The sequence below is a fragment of the Corvus moneduloides genome, chromosome 3, assembly GCF_009650955.1.
Source record: "Corvus moneduloides isolate bCorMon1 chromosome 3, bCorMon1.pri, whole genome shotgun sequence".
Classification (NCBI taxonomy): Eukaryota; Metazoa; Chordata; class Aves; order Passeriformes; family Corvidae; genus Corvus; species Corvus moneduloides.
This window is the reverse complement of record NC_045478.1, coordinates 117,104,379-117,117,114: the sequence shown is the minus strand read 5'-3', so window position 1 is coordinate 117,117,114 and position 12,736 is coordinate 117,104,379. Positions and strand designations below refer to the sequence as shown.

Below are 12,736 nucleotides of genomic sequence, written 5' to 3'. Positions count from 1 at the left end.
GCTTTTTTTATTACATGTTGTTTGATATAAATATCTGTAGGGTTAGGATGTACTTTATATTGATGGGCCTATAAGTATAAAAAACTATATGCAGAAATGTAGTTTTTTCACACAAAACCAATTCTACATTCTTGGGAATATTGGCATATTGTTAGAAATGGCCAGTGAAATAATTCAGCATGTCTGCATTTTTCTCTCCCGATTTTGCATGGTTTTGGTGTAGTTTAATTGGTTTTGGGTTCTCAGGACAGTTTTTTTTAATGTGAGCCATTTCCATGATCAGCTGTGGTCATTTATACTGAACAGTGGCAAATTGCCACGTGTGTGTGTGGGAATAAAGAGCTGAGAATAATCACTACACCACTAAAATCAGTGTACTGGGTGAGTTCCCCCTGAGGGTGTGCCTCAGGGAAAGGGCTTCTTCACCCCAGATGAAATTTGCTTGTACATTGGAGAATACATGAACAATTTAAAACTGTAAAATAGGAATTGCACTAAATGTTAGTGCTCTGACTCTGCAGAAATTACCTTGGGGGCTATTGGTGAAAGATTATAGATCAAACCAGTGTTTTTCTCTTCACAACACCTATTTCAAACCTGCTGCCTATGCAAAGAATGGCTGCAGTTCTCTGAGTGTGATCTCCATGGTACAAACTGAAGGAAGGGAAGGTTCTCCTAACCTGTCTTCAAGTCTGTGTTTGCTGGTGTTTATCCAGACTTTAAGAAATCAACAGGCTGAGACTTCAGGAACAATATTTTGGGGGAAAAAAGTGTTACAAAAGCATTTGTGTTGTTCACATGTGAAATCCTGGTTTCTGGCAAGGCAGCTGGAGGTTTGCCACGGGCCTTGGAGCACCACCATGCCATCATGCAGCACGTTTCATCGACAGTATTTAACGGCAGGGACTTTGTCCTGGCTTCTGCTTAAACTTGAGATCCTCAAGGGTAATTGAGCCATCAGTCTAAGAGACACATTTAAGAGTGTCCTTTAATTCTTACCTGAACTGAAGCTTTTGACAGTAAATGACTCAGTTAAAGTATTTTCTCAGCTAAGGACGTGCTCCTGATTTGGGATTGATGTTTTATGATACCAGACTTTTTGTAAGAATAGAATTTAAACTTAGCACTGAGTTTGATGTGGCTTGAGCTGCTGAGTGTGCTGGACCCATAAGGAGAATAGATTTTTTTTATTTTTTTAAACTGCATTCTACACATAGAGAAGTGAAAGACTTGTTTTTCAAAGAGAATTTCAACAGCAGTTTAGAATTTGCACATTGTGTGCTACACTGTCAGCATTGCTGTAGATGGTGTATTTGATAGAGGTAGGAAATCATTGCTACCCCTAAGTAACAATATTGTTACAGTAAAATGCTGCTAGAACGAGAGAACTGGTTGTTGTCGTTTACTGCCAGCAGTGGCAAAAACAGACTCCATATTAATAGGAACTAAGTGAGTTCAATTATAGTTCTCCTCTCCCTTCCCACATAGGTTGGATGTGCCTCATGTATTTTCCTCATTGATATAGAACAGCAGCATGATGAACAACTGGGAAATAACTTCTGAAACTCAGGTGGAATCATTAGTATTCTGCTGGCATGTGGTTTTTAATTACTTATCATCTGCAGTGAACTTCTCATTGTTTTATGAGCTATCATTAGGATCTCCATGGTTGTTTTAACAAACCTGTAGGAAGGTAGAGCTCAAGTCAGTAGCTGCCTACTTTCTTTTTTCTCTTTTTTGTTTTTTTAACCTGTATGAATAAAATTTTAAAATGTGCCCTGAATAATAACTAGAATGGGTGATGCATTGTAGGCTTTAAAAGATGTGTGTTTTTCTTTTTTTTTTTTATGGCTTGGTAATTTCTTGTGGTTTATTTGCATCAGCCCCTCTGTTCCCAATAAAACACAACAATGGCACAAATTGATGCAAATGAAGCAGCAGTCTCCAAAGAGAAGCTTCTATAATAGAAATCTCTAGTGAGTAAGCCTGACTGCTCAGGTTAGTGGTTGGTGTCCTCTGTAATGTACTCTTTCAGTGATTCTCAGAGTTTTATATTTAATTGCAGTTCTCCCACAAAATGCTGCTCCCCACCCCCAGCTCAGCTCCCTGGGGAGAAGGGGAAGCGTAAGCAGAGGACAAATGACAATGTGAGAGGCAGGGATGAGTCACATCCCCCTCAGAAGTGCTGAGCCTTTGGTGATGTGCTTACTTAGACAACGCACAGAGGTCCTGCTCTCCCAAACACGTTAGTCATTTCTACCTAGAAGCTCGTGATAATCAGGTTCAGTTTTCAAGTGACGCATCGTGCTGGCAGGGTAGCCCTGGGTTTTCATTGAAAAGTTCGTGCCAAGGACAAAAAAGACATCCTTAATGAGTTAGGGAGAGGAGAAACAGTCGGTGCTGAGCCACAGTCCATTGCCGTGGCTAAAAATAAATTCTACATGGCTTTTGTGAATGTGAAGTAAATTTCAGAAGACATCAGTGGGTCACAGCAGATATTGGAGATGACGTATTTGTGTAGATAAACAGAGCTTTCAAGGGTAGTGCAACTTCTGTGGGAATGGGAGACCTGTCTGTGCTGTGGCTCCAGAGGAGCATTCCACAGAACAACTCAGGTTGGGAGGGAGATGATACAGCCCAGCCCCTACCTTGCACAAGAAGTTTCTTGCCAAAACTTTTAATGGGTTGGATATTTTCACTTTTTGACTGTTGGAGTTAAGCATGGAAAGGGATTATTCGATATGCAGGTAAAAAATTCCTGGGTCTTTGTCATCCTATGCTTGCACATTTATCACTGCATATGGAAAACAGATTCAGTAATCTGTCTGGTACCCAGGGCTGTGATACCACTGGTGGTACTGTGTCATGTGCAAGATTCAGATGCTGGTCTTTCTTACAAAAGCCATTTCACAGCCTGTCATGTTCCAGACATGGAATATCACAAAGGCCAGTGAGAATAGATTTACCTGATTGCTTTAACCCACCTGAAACTGCTCTTTAGCTAGGAAATATAGCAGCATTTTCTGCAATTCCCTGCACTCCCAAGTCAGTCAGCACCCCCTCAAATAACCAAGGGACAAAGTTAGTGCTTTGTGGCTCAGGAGATCCCATTCTGGTCTCAAATTCTACGGTCATTAACTGAGAGGAAGTTAGAGCAGCTTCAGTCTGATGGAGTCACTGGATTTTTCCTAAATAAGATACCTAGATTAATACCACGCCTTGGTGCATTATGAACTGATCCATGTTCCAGGTGCTGTGGAAATAAGCACTTCCAGTCCTGCCAAATTCACTACAGAAAGCTGGACTCTTGTTGCGAGCCATGTCTCACGGGGACAGAGTAAAGTTTTTGTAAAATACTCATTTCCAAATGCCTCCAAAGCTCACAAAAAGTTGATTTTTTTTTTTCTTCTTACAGATATTGTGGATGCTTTATCAGATCCAAAGAAATTTTTGTCTATCACAGAAAAAAGAGCAGACCAAATGAGAGCTATGGGTATTGAAACAGTAAGTAGAATCAATGACAAACACAACCCGTTTATGTCCATGCTGTGTTTTTTATTAAAATTAAACTGGCCCTTCTCCATCAATTCACTTTGTCATTTCTCATTTTCAAATATAACCTTCTTTGTCTTGCTTTTGTCATTTACTGAAATACTGGCTTTTCATGGGTCACATTAATACATCCTTTAGAAGGAGAAATTTCAATAAATGGGGGCAGAGTTGTATTTTAGTAAGTAGCTATTTGAAATAGGTTACAAAGGATTTCCTACAGTGTTGTTTGAAAATACGTTGCAATTATATTATGTTTAAAGTAAGCAAGTTCAGAAATTTCCCCAACTTTCTACACTAAAGGTAAAAGAACAATCAAGTAAATATGATGTGGATGTTTCTTTCAGAGTGATATAGCTGATGTACCAAATGACACTTCCAAGAACGACAGAAAAGGAAAAGCCAATAATCCCAAAGCCAATGTAACACCTCAGAGCAGCTCTGAGCTTCGACCAAGCACCACTGCAGGCTTTGGGTCTGGGACTGACGCCAAGAAAGGTACACAAGAACCACTCCCTCTGTTCTGAAGTGATTCAGACAGTCACAGAGAAACACTGATTCAAGCTTAGTTTTGTAGTTGTATTCGCTCTTATCATTTTGCCATTGGGAATTGTCTTCGTCTAATTGCAAATCAATTTTGTCTATCACTAAAATGACTGTATAAAGGTAAAACAGCTTTATTTCACCAAGTGACCTCTTTCTGTAGCTGTACACCTATAGTGCACAGATATATTGTTTAATATATATGTATATGTTACTTATAACCTGCATGACACTGGGAATGGTTTACTAGTAAAGATTCCTGGAGGAGTGCCAACAGGAGTGACTGTTATCTGGCATAGCCCACAGAAACACTTCTGCTTTTTTTCTTCCCTCACAAATCCCTTGGCAGAGTTGCAGATTTAAGTAATTAAAGGTATTTAGAATTCACTCGATTCTGTAGAGATTTCCCAACAATTAGAAATGTTTTCACATTGTGGTTTTACTCTGAATAGTGATTATGGAAATGGCATGTTTATTGAAAAAAAAAAAATTAAATGTGCTCATTTATAAGGAAATAAGTATTTTTTCCTAACTCTTCACCATTCACTCTACAAAGTCATTTTATAGAGTCACATGGGATTATTTGTTTCTCCCATGTCATCCCAGGTAATGAAGATTAAGTGAGAAAACAAATTTGTACAGCTGAATGAAACACAATAAATATTTCTTCTAATGGGCCACAAGAATTAGAACGTGGTTCACTCACTCATCCACCTTGGCCCAAAGGGAGAAGGAACACGGAGGGCTCTTGTTCTTAAATTTAAGCACACATGGCTGAGTACACACTTGTGAAGGGATCTCTTGAGAACCAGAATGCCATTTCTCTGGACTCACTTTTGGCAATGAATCAAATGTTCAGGTTGTCTCTGGCACCTGAGCTCTTTCTGAAGTTCTTCCCTGGTGTAAAGCCCAGGTCACTTTATGCAGCGAGGTGTTTTCTTATTTCATGTATCATCACCAAGATGCACATGTGTTGGTTTTATTGTGCGTTCATTAGGTGTGAAATTTGCGGGATTGACAACTGATTCCTGGTTGCCATGGAGTCAGACCTGGACAACTGAGGAGATGTTCTATGTTGTAGTTCTATGTAGTAAATGTTTTAAAATAAAATCTTCAGAAAGTCTGTTTAAACACCACAGCCTGATGCAAGCCTGCTCTTAAACTGAGATTTCAGTACTTAGCACTTTCCTGTCTGCAATTTTTATCATTATTCTTGCATGTTATAATAGAGCTGTTCATTTTTATATCCCATGTAATGATTCTCATTTTGTATTTCTTACCTCTATGATTTACTAAGATCTGAATCATTCTACCACTGTTAAAATATGCAACTCATCTTGCTATTAGAAATTACTTACCCAGCAAAATGGGGAAGGCTTTCAAATGCACAAGAATGTGGGGGTTTTTTTGGTCTCAGATTTTCAGTAAATCACTTGTGGTTTTGAAAACTTCAGCCTCTATCTGTGCCTACATCTGTTCCTGTCTCATTTGCTAGACTAATGTTGATTCCATATACTTGAGCAGCATCTTATGCTTCTAAGAAAAGAAAAAATTCATATTCCCTAAGGAGATTGCCTACCTCTTCTGCCCCTTTTTTTGTTTCCTTTTTTACAGTGTCTGAGCATTTTCCAGTTAAATTCACCTTAAAAGCCAGAAAGTCCTTTTCAAGGCAAAGGAAATCTTATAGTCCACAGGCACTATTAAGAGCAGTTAACTAAATATCTTTGCAGTGTGTTTATACACAGGCAAACATTTCTGTGCAAAACCTCAGAAAAGCCTGAAAATTACAACTCTTGTGCCATTGTATTGGCATTTTTATTCACACTTACATGTAGGATGTGCTTAGTTTTTAAAAACCCCTTAATACGTCACAAAGCTTTTATTAAAGCATAAACATTAAATGGGATCGGGTTTTGTTTGCATTGCAGTTAAAGTGATCAAAACATATTTTCATTCATCTACATAGTACTGTTAAGTCTTGTGTCATTGAAATTTCATTAGAATTTTCACTTCTTTTGGTTTTCTGTTTCCCCTTCATTTTTTAAGCTCTCCTTTAGTCTTGGAGCGCACTTCTGCTCCTTTTCCCATAACCTGGTATTAAGCAAAATGCAAGTTTTAGTTTTGTTACTGCACAGGCTGCAGGTAAATTTTCTCTGCTGTGTTTTTACCTGACGAGAAGCACACCTAGCCTCAGATAATCCTTTTGTAGTCATGTAGAACCCTACCCAAGAAACCTCCCCACTGAAAGAAGTGGTGCCAGTGCAATCTCCAGCTCGGGACCAAAATTCTGAAGTTGTTTAATATTCATAAATGGTTTGCTGTGTTTGCTGAGAAGGAGCTTTTTTTCAGTTCTCAAATTGCTGTGTTTTGACACTTCAGTCCAGAACTGTAAGGGATTAAAATACACTCATTGATTCCGTTCTTTTTCCACAAGGCAGTTGATTGAAGAGTGCATGGGAAAAGGAAATTAACTGTATCTTGATAAATAATTTTCTCATTAACCTGTGATTTTTTTTTTTTAATGTCGTGAAAAACATTAATTAATTGTGAAGTTAAATGTAGGTTGCTGTGGTAAAACCCAACTTTTAAATATGAGATATACTAGTATGTATGAAATTTTATATAAACTGTATCAATACCTTCCCAGGTATAGACCTCATTCCTCAAGTGAAGATAGAAGATTTAAAGCAAATGAAGGTAAGTATTAACACAAGCTTTCCAGGGTGTGCTCCTAATTTTTTGTTCTAAGTAGCCAGGATTTTACCTAGTTAAAGTCAATATGGCCACAGAAAAATTGATCCAGCTTCTCTTTTTTTTAGGCTTATATAAAGCATTTAAAGAAACAGCAGAAAGAGCTGAATGCCTTAAAGAAGAAACATGCCAAGGTAGGATCATTAAGAGTTCTCTGAGCCTAATTGAAAACAGTTGCTCACTAGCACAGGCAGTTCCTAATTAAATTATAGGGAAAGACTAAGGAATGGTAGTTGGACTCCCAAGAAAGGCATATATGTTTAAAATATACTGAAATATGCTGCAGTGAGCACATTTTCCCTGTGGCAACCCTTTGTATGTCTGCCTGAGACTCAGTGCACATTTGTTTGACCCATATAAACATCCAAGGCTCACCTTTTTCAGGTAATGATTTTATCTTGCTCCCTCTTGCACGGCTTATTGACAGGTAGCATGGGAAAACAAGGCAGTAATGATGGGAGGTGGTGCTGCACTTAGGGCAGGCACTGGAGAAACTGCAAAATCACCAGAGAGGACTGGGATGTGTAGCTGAGAAATGAAGTGTCCTGGTCCTCCTCGTTTATATCTGTGTTACAGCTTTTTCCTGGCACTGGTACCACAATTACATACAACACTACCACAAATACACTTCATGTTAGAAAATCACAGCCAGTTTTCCTCTGCCCTCTGTCATTAGAAAACCATTACTCTTGTTACAGAATGAGTTATAATAAGAAAATACCTCAAGTTCTGAATTTTGGCAAACCTGTAAATCCATTCTGGGCTTTTGGGGCAGTTGCCGCCTTGCTGTCTTTGCTTACAAATTTCACTGCGGATCTCACGTCATGTGGTTGTCTGGGCATTTTTAATATCAGTCCTTGTTTTTATTTTCATGGCTGTTGTTTGGGCCTGGGACTCTGTACAATGAAGTATGGAGAAATTACTTTCAATAATTGGCACTTTTGTGGGGCTCTTAGTATTGAAAGCCATATAATAAAATCAAATAGTTACATTTCAGCCTCCTTACTGACTCTGTGCAGAGGGGAAACGAGTGATTTCTGCACTTTTGTGTTGTGTACAAAGCCCATGCTCAAAGAAAAAGTGTCTGTCACCAACACTTTTTGATATCAACAGTTTCTAGACCTTCATAGGGTCAATCTTTTGGAGAGCTTCTTATTTTTAGACACTACTTTGTCATTTCATTGGCCAACAGCCAGCAATTTGCTACAGAAATGGTCCTGTGGTTATGTAGAAAACAGACATATTCAGGGGTGTCTCTCCCTCAAACACGTGACCCACCGGATATCTGAGCCAAGACTGTGCTTGTTAATATTAAAAAAAAATGATCAATCTCTTCAGGCTTGCACCTGCTTCCTCTAATCTGAGGAAAAAATTGCCAGCCATAATCTAAAAACACCGTGCGCTCAGAAGGGCTTTCAGCATTAGCTCAAGCACAGCTATTTTATGTCTGAGCCAGCCTGTGTCCTGCTGGTCCTAAGTACAGAGTGCAGGCCTGTCCTAACAGCAAAGTGCCTGCCTGGGGCATGCCTGCCTAAAGGCTCCAGTAAGGGCGGCTCCTGGAATTCAGAGAGTCTGAGCAGGAAAGTGCAGCCATGTTAGCTCAGAGTTGATCTCAGGGCAGTGCTCCTCGCTGTTCTTGGTGCATTTTATCAGCTGGGATGGAGCAGGAGAACTCTGCAGTTGGTTATCCATGATCAGCCTCAGGAAGCCTGTGTTTGAAGCAGACTGAACCTAAAAGCTCCAGAAACAGGCTGGCTCTCGTTTAACCATAGACACTCCAGAGATCTGGAGGACTAAGTAAGCAGAAGGGAACTGTTCATGATGCTTATTAAGGAAAGAAAAGTCTAATGCTTTTCCATCTAAACTTGGCTTTGGAAAATGCATTATGGAAAGCAAAAATTAAGTGGTGCCAGGCTTCCCAGCACACAGCACTCTGTCAGTGGTGTTCTTTGATGTTACCTTTCATTTATTTACTTCTGTTCAGCATCTCAGCCATTTTGGCTCCAGCAGCTACAGTAGCATTCTCCAAAAATCCCTGTGTTGGGATTGCTGAAGAGCAGATGATTACTCTTGGGAGTGAAGAACATGATCCAAACCTCAGTCCAGTTGGAAGCTATAAGCCTCTGGTGCTGTAGTATTCCTTGTGTTTGACTTTTGAAAAACAGTGGCAAATTCATATAATTGTCACCATTTAAAAAAACCTCCTTGTTAGGAATAACTTCTCTTGGATCTTAGTTCTGGCAACCTGTGCTTTTGGTAATTTTAAAATAATATGTCCAGTCACTTCTGCAGAGTGCAGAAATGCTTTTCTTAAACAACACATCCATGAAAACACCTGCATTTGGCTGCTTTTGAGGTAGAGTATTTCCTGCCTGCATTCCCTGAAGTAACTTTAATCTCCCAGTATGAATATTACTGTGCAAGTGCAGAACAGCTGATGTCTGAATGATGTCCTGTGGTTTATATTTCTTCTTTATCAAGTTATATCTTGAGTACTGTTTAGGTGAATGATCTGGGGTGGCATCACAGGCAGGTGGGCTGTAAGGGCAAAGGACGTATCTCAGTCACCAACTTCACCTCTTAGCAGCCTGCTCTTGTGGGTCCCTGCTTCACTTTATTATTTTTCAGGGCTATCAGGTAGTGTCTGTGCTTTTTGGGCTAGACAGAAGAGGAAGGATAGTGAAGGATTACCTTGATATATATTCTCTACCAGCCCAGCAGCACAACAGAGGATTGTGGTGTACAGTTCTGGAGTTTTCAGACACGACAGGGATAGTTGCAAGTGCCCCTTGAGGAATTTCATATGGTTCTAGACAGTAACCAGAGCTGCATAATTAATATAAATCCCCAAATTCATCTCCTGCACTTCTGTATTGACGTTGAAAATACTGTTTGGATTAAAGCCTAGTAAAAAAGAACATTAAAAAAAATCTTCATTTCACAATGCAAAAGCAAGAGTACAAAAGATGATGGGGCTGTAGATTAATAAAGTTCTGCAAAATGGATTTTTGAATTGGAAGTGTTAGTTCCTTTTTTTTATTTCCTCATCCTTCTATTCTGTAATAAGAATCCTCCAGACCTCAGTTTTCAGTTGTACACCGTATTTGTGTTGCTTTAGGGAGATACCAGGCAGGAATAACAGTTTGTATGATGGGAATTTATTTCCTCTTCCCTTTAATAGACTGAACTGTGATTTCTGCCCACACACACACCCCAAAGGAACAGTATATGACTCTTTATTCTTTTCCCATGGATACCCTTGCTGTGATTTGAGTCTTTTTGTACCAATTATGTGGCTTCTCAGAACACTGGCAGATCTGTGGCTTCAGTCTGTAATGACATGTAATTTGTGAATGTATTCATGGAAAGGTGTGCAAATTCAGTGGGATTGAGGAAATCATGAGAACCTACCTGAGGGGACTTTTACCTGCAAACATGTTCTGAATCCACCTAAAACATGTTACCAACTGAAACTTTGCATTTGAAAACAAAAGATGCTACAAAAACCCATTCATATTTCTTAGAATCTTGACAGATGTTTGGGGTGCAGTATCAAGGTGTGATGGATTTTCTTTTGAGCACAGACAGAAAATCAAACTTGTATAGCGAGGAAAACCAGGGAAGGGAATGAGGGGATATGGTCCACAATATGTTTCAGATGCAAGACTTTCATATGAGCAGGATGTAGCAGTAGAGGGGATCTGCAAAAGATTTCAGTGTCACAAAGACTGAGGGCTTAAATGATGGTTGTTGTGAGGGAAAAGCAGGAATTCTGGCTCTGCATGATGTGCCTTTTTAGATCATGGAGTGGGCAGGAGTCTCATGCTTTGCAGAATTTGTGCTTAGTCTTTTATGGCACAAATTGGACAGTTCTGCTCATTCAGAGGGGAGTGGGTAGTTTGAGAGATGCTCTCAATCACTTCACCTGTGGCTGGCTGGTGCTGTCAAGCTTGAGTCATTCTTTTCACTGTCCCTATTTTTTCCCTGCCTGGTTAGTCAATGTAAACATCCCCTGGTGAGGCTGGCATGTTTTAATATTGACAGAGTCTATTTGTTTACCTTTAAATCCTCTGTGGAAAAGCAAATTCAGTTCCCCACTCTGAATACAACACTTGGAAGCTGTATGTGTTCCCTAGGGAAGTGCTTGGCAGATGCTGGCGTGCTGGGGTACAGCCCAGTACTAGATTTTTAAAAGCATTGCAGCATTTGTATTAATGTTTTGGTAAAAGTGAGTGTAAAAGTATTTAATTAGCATTTTTAGAGGAAGAAACAGTGATAAGGCAAAGGTGTGTAGAAAATAATAATAAAGAGCAGTAGAACAGCAAGTGTAGAATAGATGCAAAAAGAGCTGTAAAAAAATAGAGATAAAGTCCTGGATGAAGCCATATTAATTAATGAGGTTCTTTTTGCCACGATTAGATAAAATGCAGGGCAATTGGGTATTAATAAAATAACATAAATGAAAGAACCATTTTTCCTACTGTAGTGTAAATTCAATATTTGGTGCTCTCCATGCTGGTCAAATATTTGCATCATTATGAGCTGCTGTTCAGATAAAGGAGAATATAAAGTTAAGTTGTATTGCACAGCTTGCTGTTGCTTGCTAAAGGAAAAGCTCTGCCACAAGGTGGGACTTCTTAATGGTAAGAGTGCTGCAGTCACTGGGGGCCATGGGCCAGGTTTCAGAATTGCACTTACATGGACATTTACTCCAATTTATTCCATTTATTCCTTCTTTTCCATCATTACTTTGTCTCAAAATGTACCATATTTTTATGGTTCACTGCAGGTTTTAATTTTTCTAACAAAGGAGAAATGTTTTGGTGCTTGGGGTGGAATATCTGGAATGTTTAATACCACACAGCTAGACCAGATTAAATTCCATTGTCAGAGTTGTCTGTTCATACATACACTGGTATTTCTTACACTGATATTTCTTTCTTATAAGAAAATTGAACGTCAAAAATCTAGCAACCTAATGGTAAGGTCCTACTGTTTTCCAGGAGCACAGCGCCATGCAGAAGTTGCACTGCACACAAATTGACAAAATAGTGGCCCAATATGATAAAGAAAAGGTATCATACGAGAAAATGTTAGAGAAGGCGATGAAGAAGAAGGGGTAAGAGATTATATTAAATTATTTTTCTTTAGACTTGAAATAGATTTGATATCTTATGCTTTGTGGTTTGGAATAAAGCATTCATAAAAAGCATTCATTGCAGCTTGAGTCAGCATCCTACATCAACCTGAGAATGAGCCTAGCTCATAAATATGGGACTCACTCTGCCTTTCTCTAGTCTTCTGCTATCAGAATTTTAAAATTAAAAGCGAAGGAGTTGTCGCAAATTTTTATTTCTGTGGTCTGATCTGGTCTGGTCTCACTGCACTCCCCAGGGAATGTCACTGTCGTGTTCCATGAGAGCAGACTAAGGTCCTCAACAGCCCTAATGACCAGAAAGCAGCAATGATTTGATTTTAGGGGAAAAGCTGGCTTTTAAATCTTGAATGTTTGAAAATAATAGACTTTTGCCGTGCTGTTGAGTTGAAGTTTCTTTTTGACAAAAAACCTACAGATGCTCAGGTGGGATAAATCAGTCTTACTCCTTTGACTTGAGTAGAGCTGTTTTGATTTGCACAAGCTGGTGGCCTGGGATATTATCTGTGTGGGTCTCCTGCTTGTCCCAGAAAGGTTCCTGGAAGATGCTGATGACTTTAATAAAATGTCTAATTCTAATTTGGAATTAAGTAGCAGGACCTGCTGTTGCCTTGCTGCTCATCTGGCAGCAGTTTCTCCTCTCCACCTTTCACCCTGTCACTGGAATTTCATTGAGACAGCAGGAATTACTTTAGTTCCATATCCAGCTATGCTAATAGTTGCTCTTAATTTCATATT

At 39.3% G+C, this 12,736-nt stretch overlaps 1 protein-coding gene across 7 annotated transcripts in view; it reads left to right on the top strand.

The window, feature by feature from the left end:
• PLCB4 (phospholipase C beta 4) overlaps window positions 1-12,736 on the top strand; it is a 186,853-nt gene that overhangs the window by 151,853 nt on the left and 22,264 nt on the right. For all 7 annotated transcript variants that reach the window (XM_032103714.1, XM_032103713.1, XM_032103707.1 and 4 more), the window contains 5 exons: window positions 3,416-3,504; window positions 3,897-4,047; window positions 6,740-6,789; window positions 6,912-6,977; window positions 11,847-11,962. In XM_032103714.1, coding sequence (XP_031959605.1) covers window positions 3,416-3,504; window positions 3,897-4,047; window positions 6,740-6,789; window positions 6,912-6,977; window positions 11,847-11,962 — 472 coding nt within the window. The remainder of the gene's footprint in view (window positions 1-3,415; window positions 3,505-3,896; window positions 4,048-6,739; window positions 6,790-6,911; window positions 6,978-11,846; window positions 11,963-12,736) is intronic.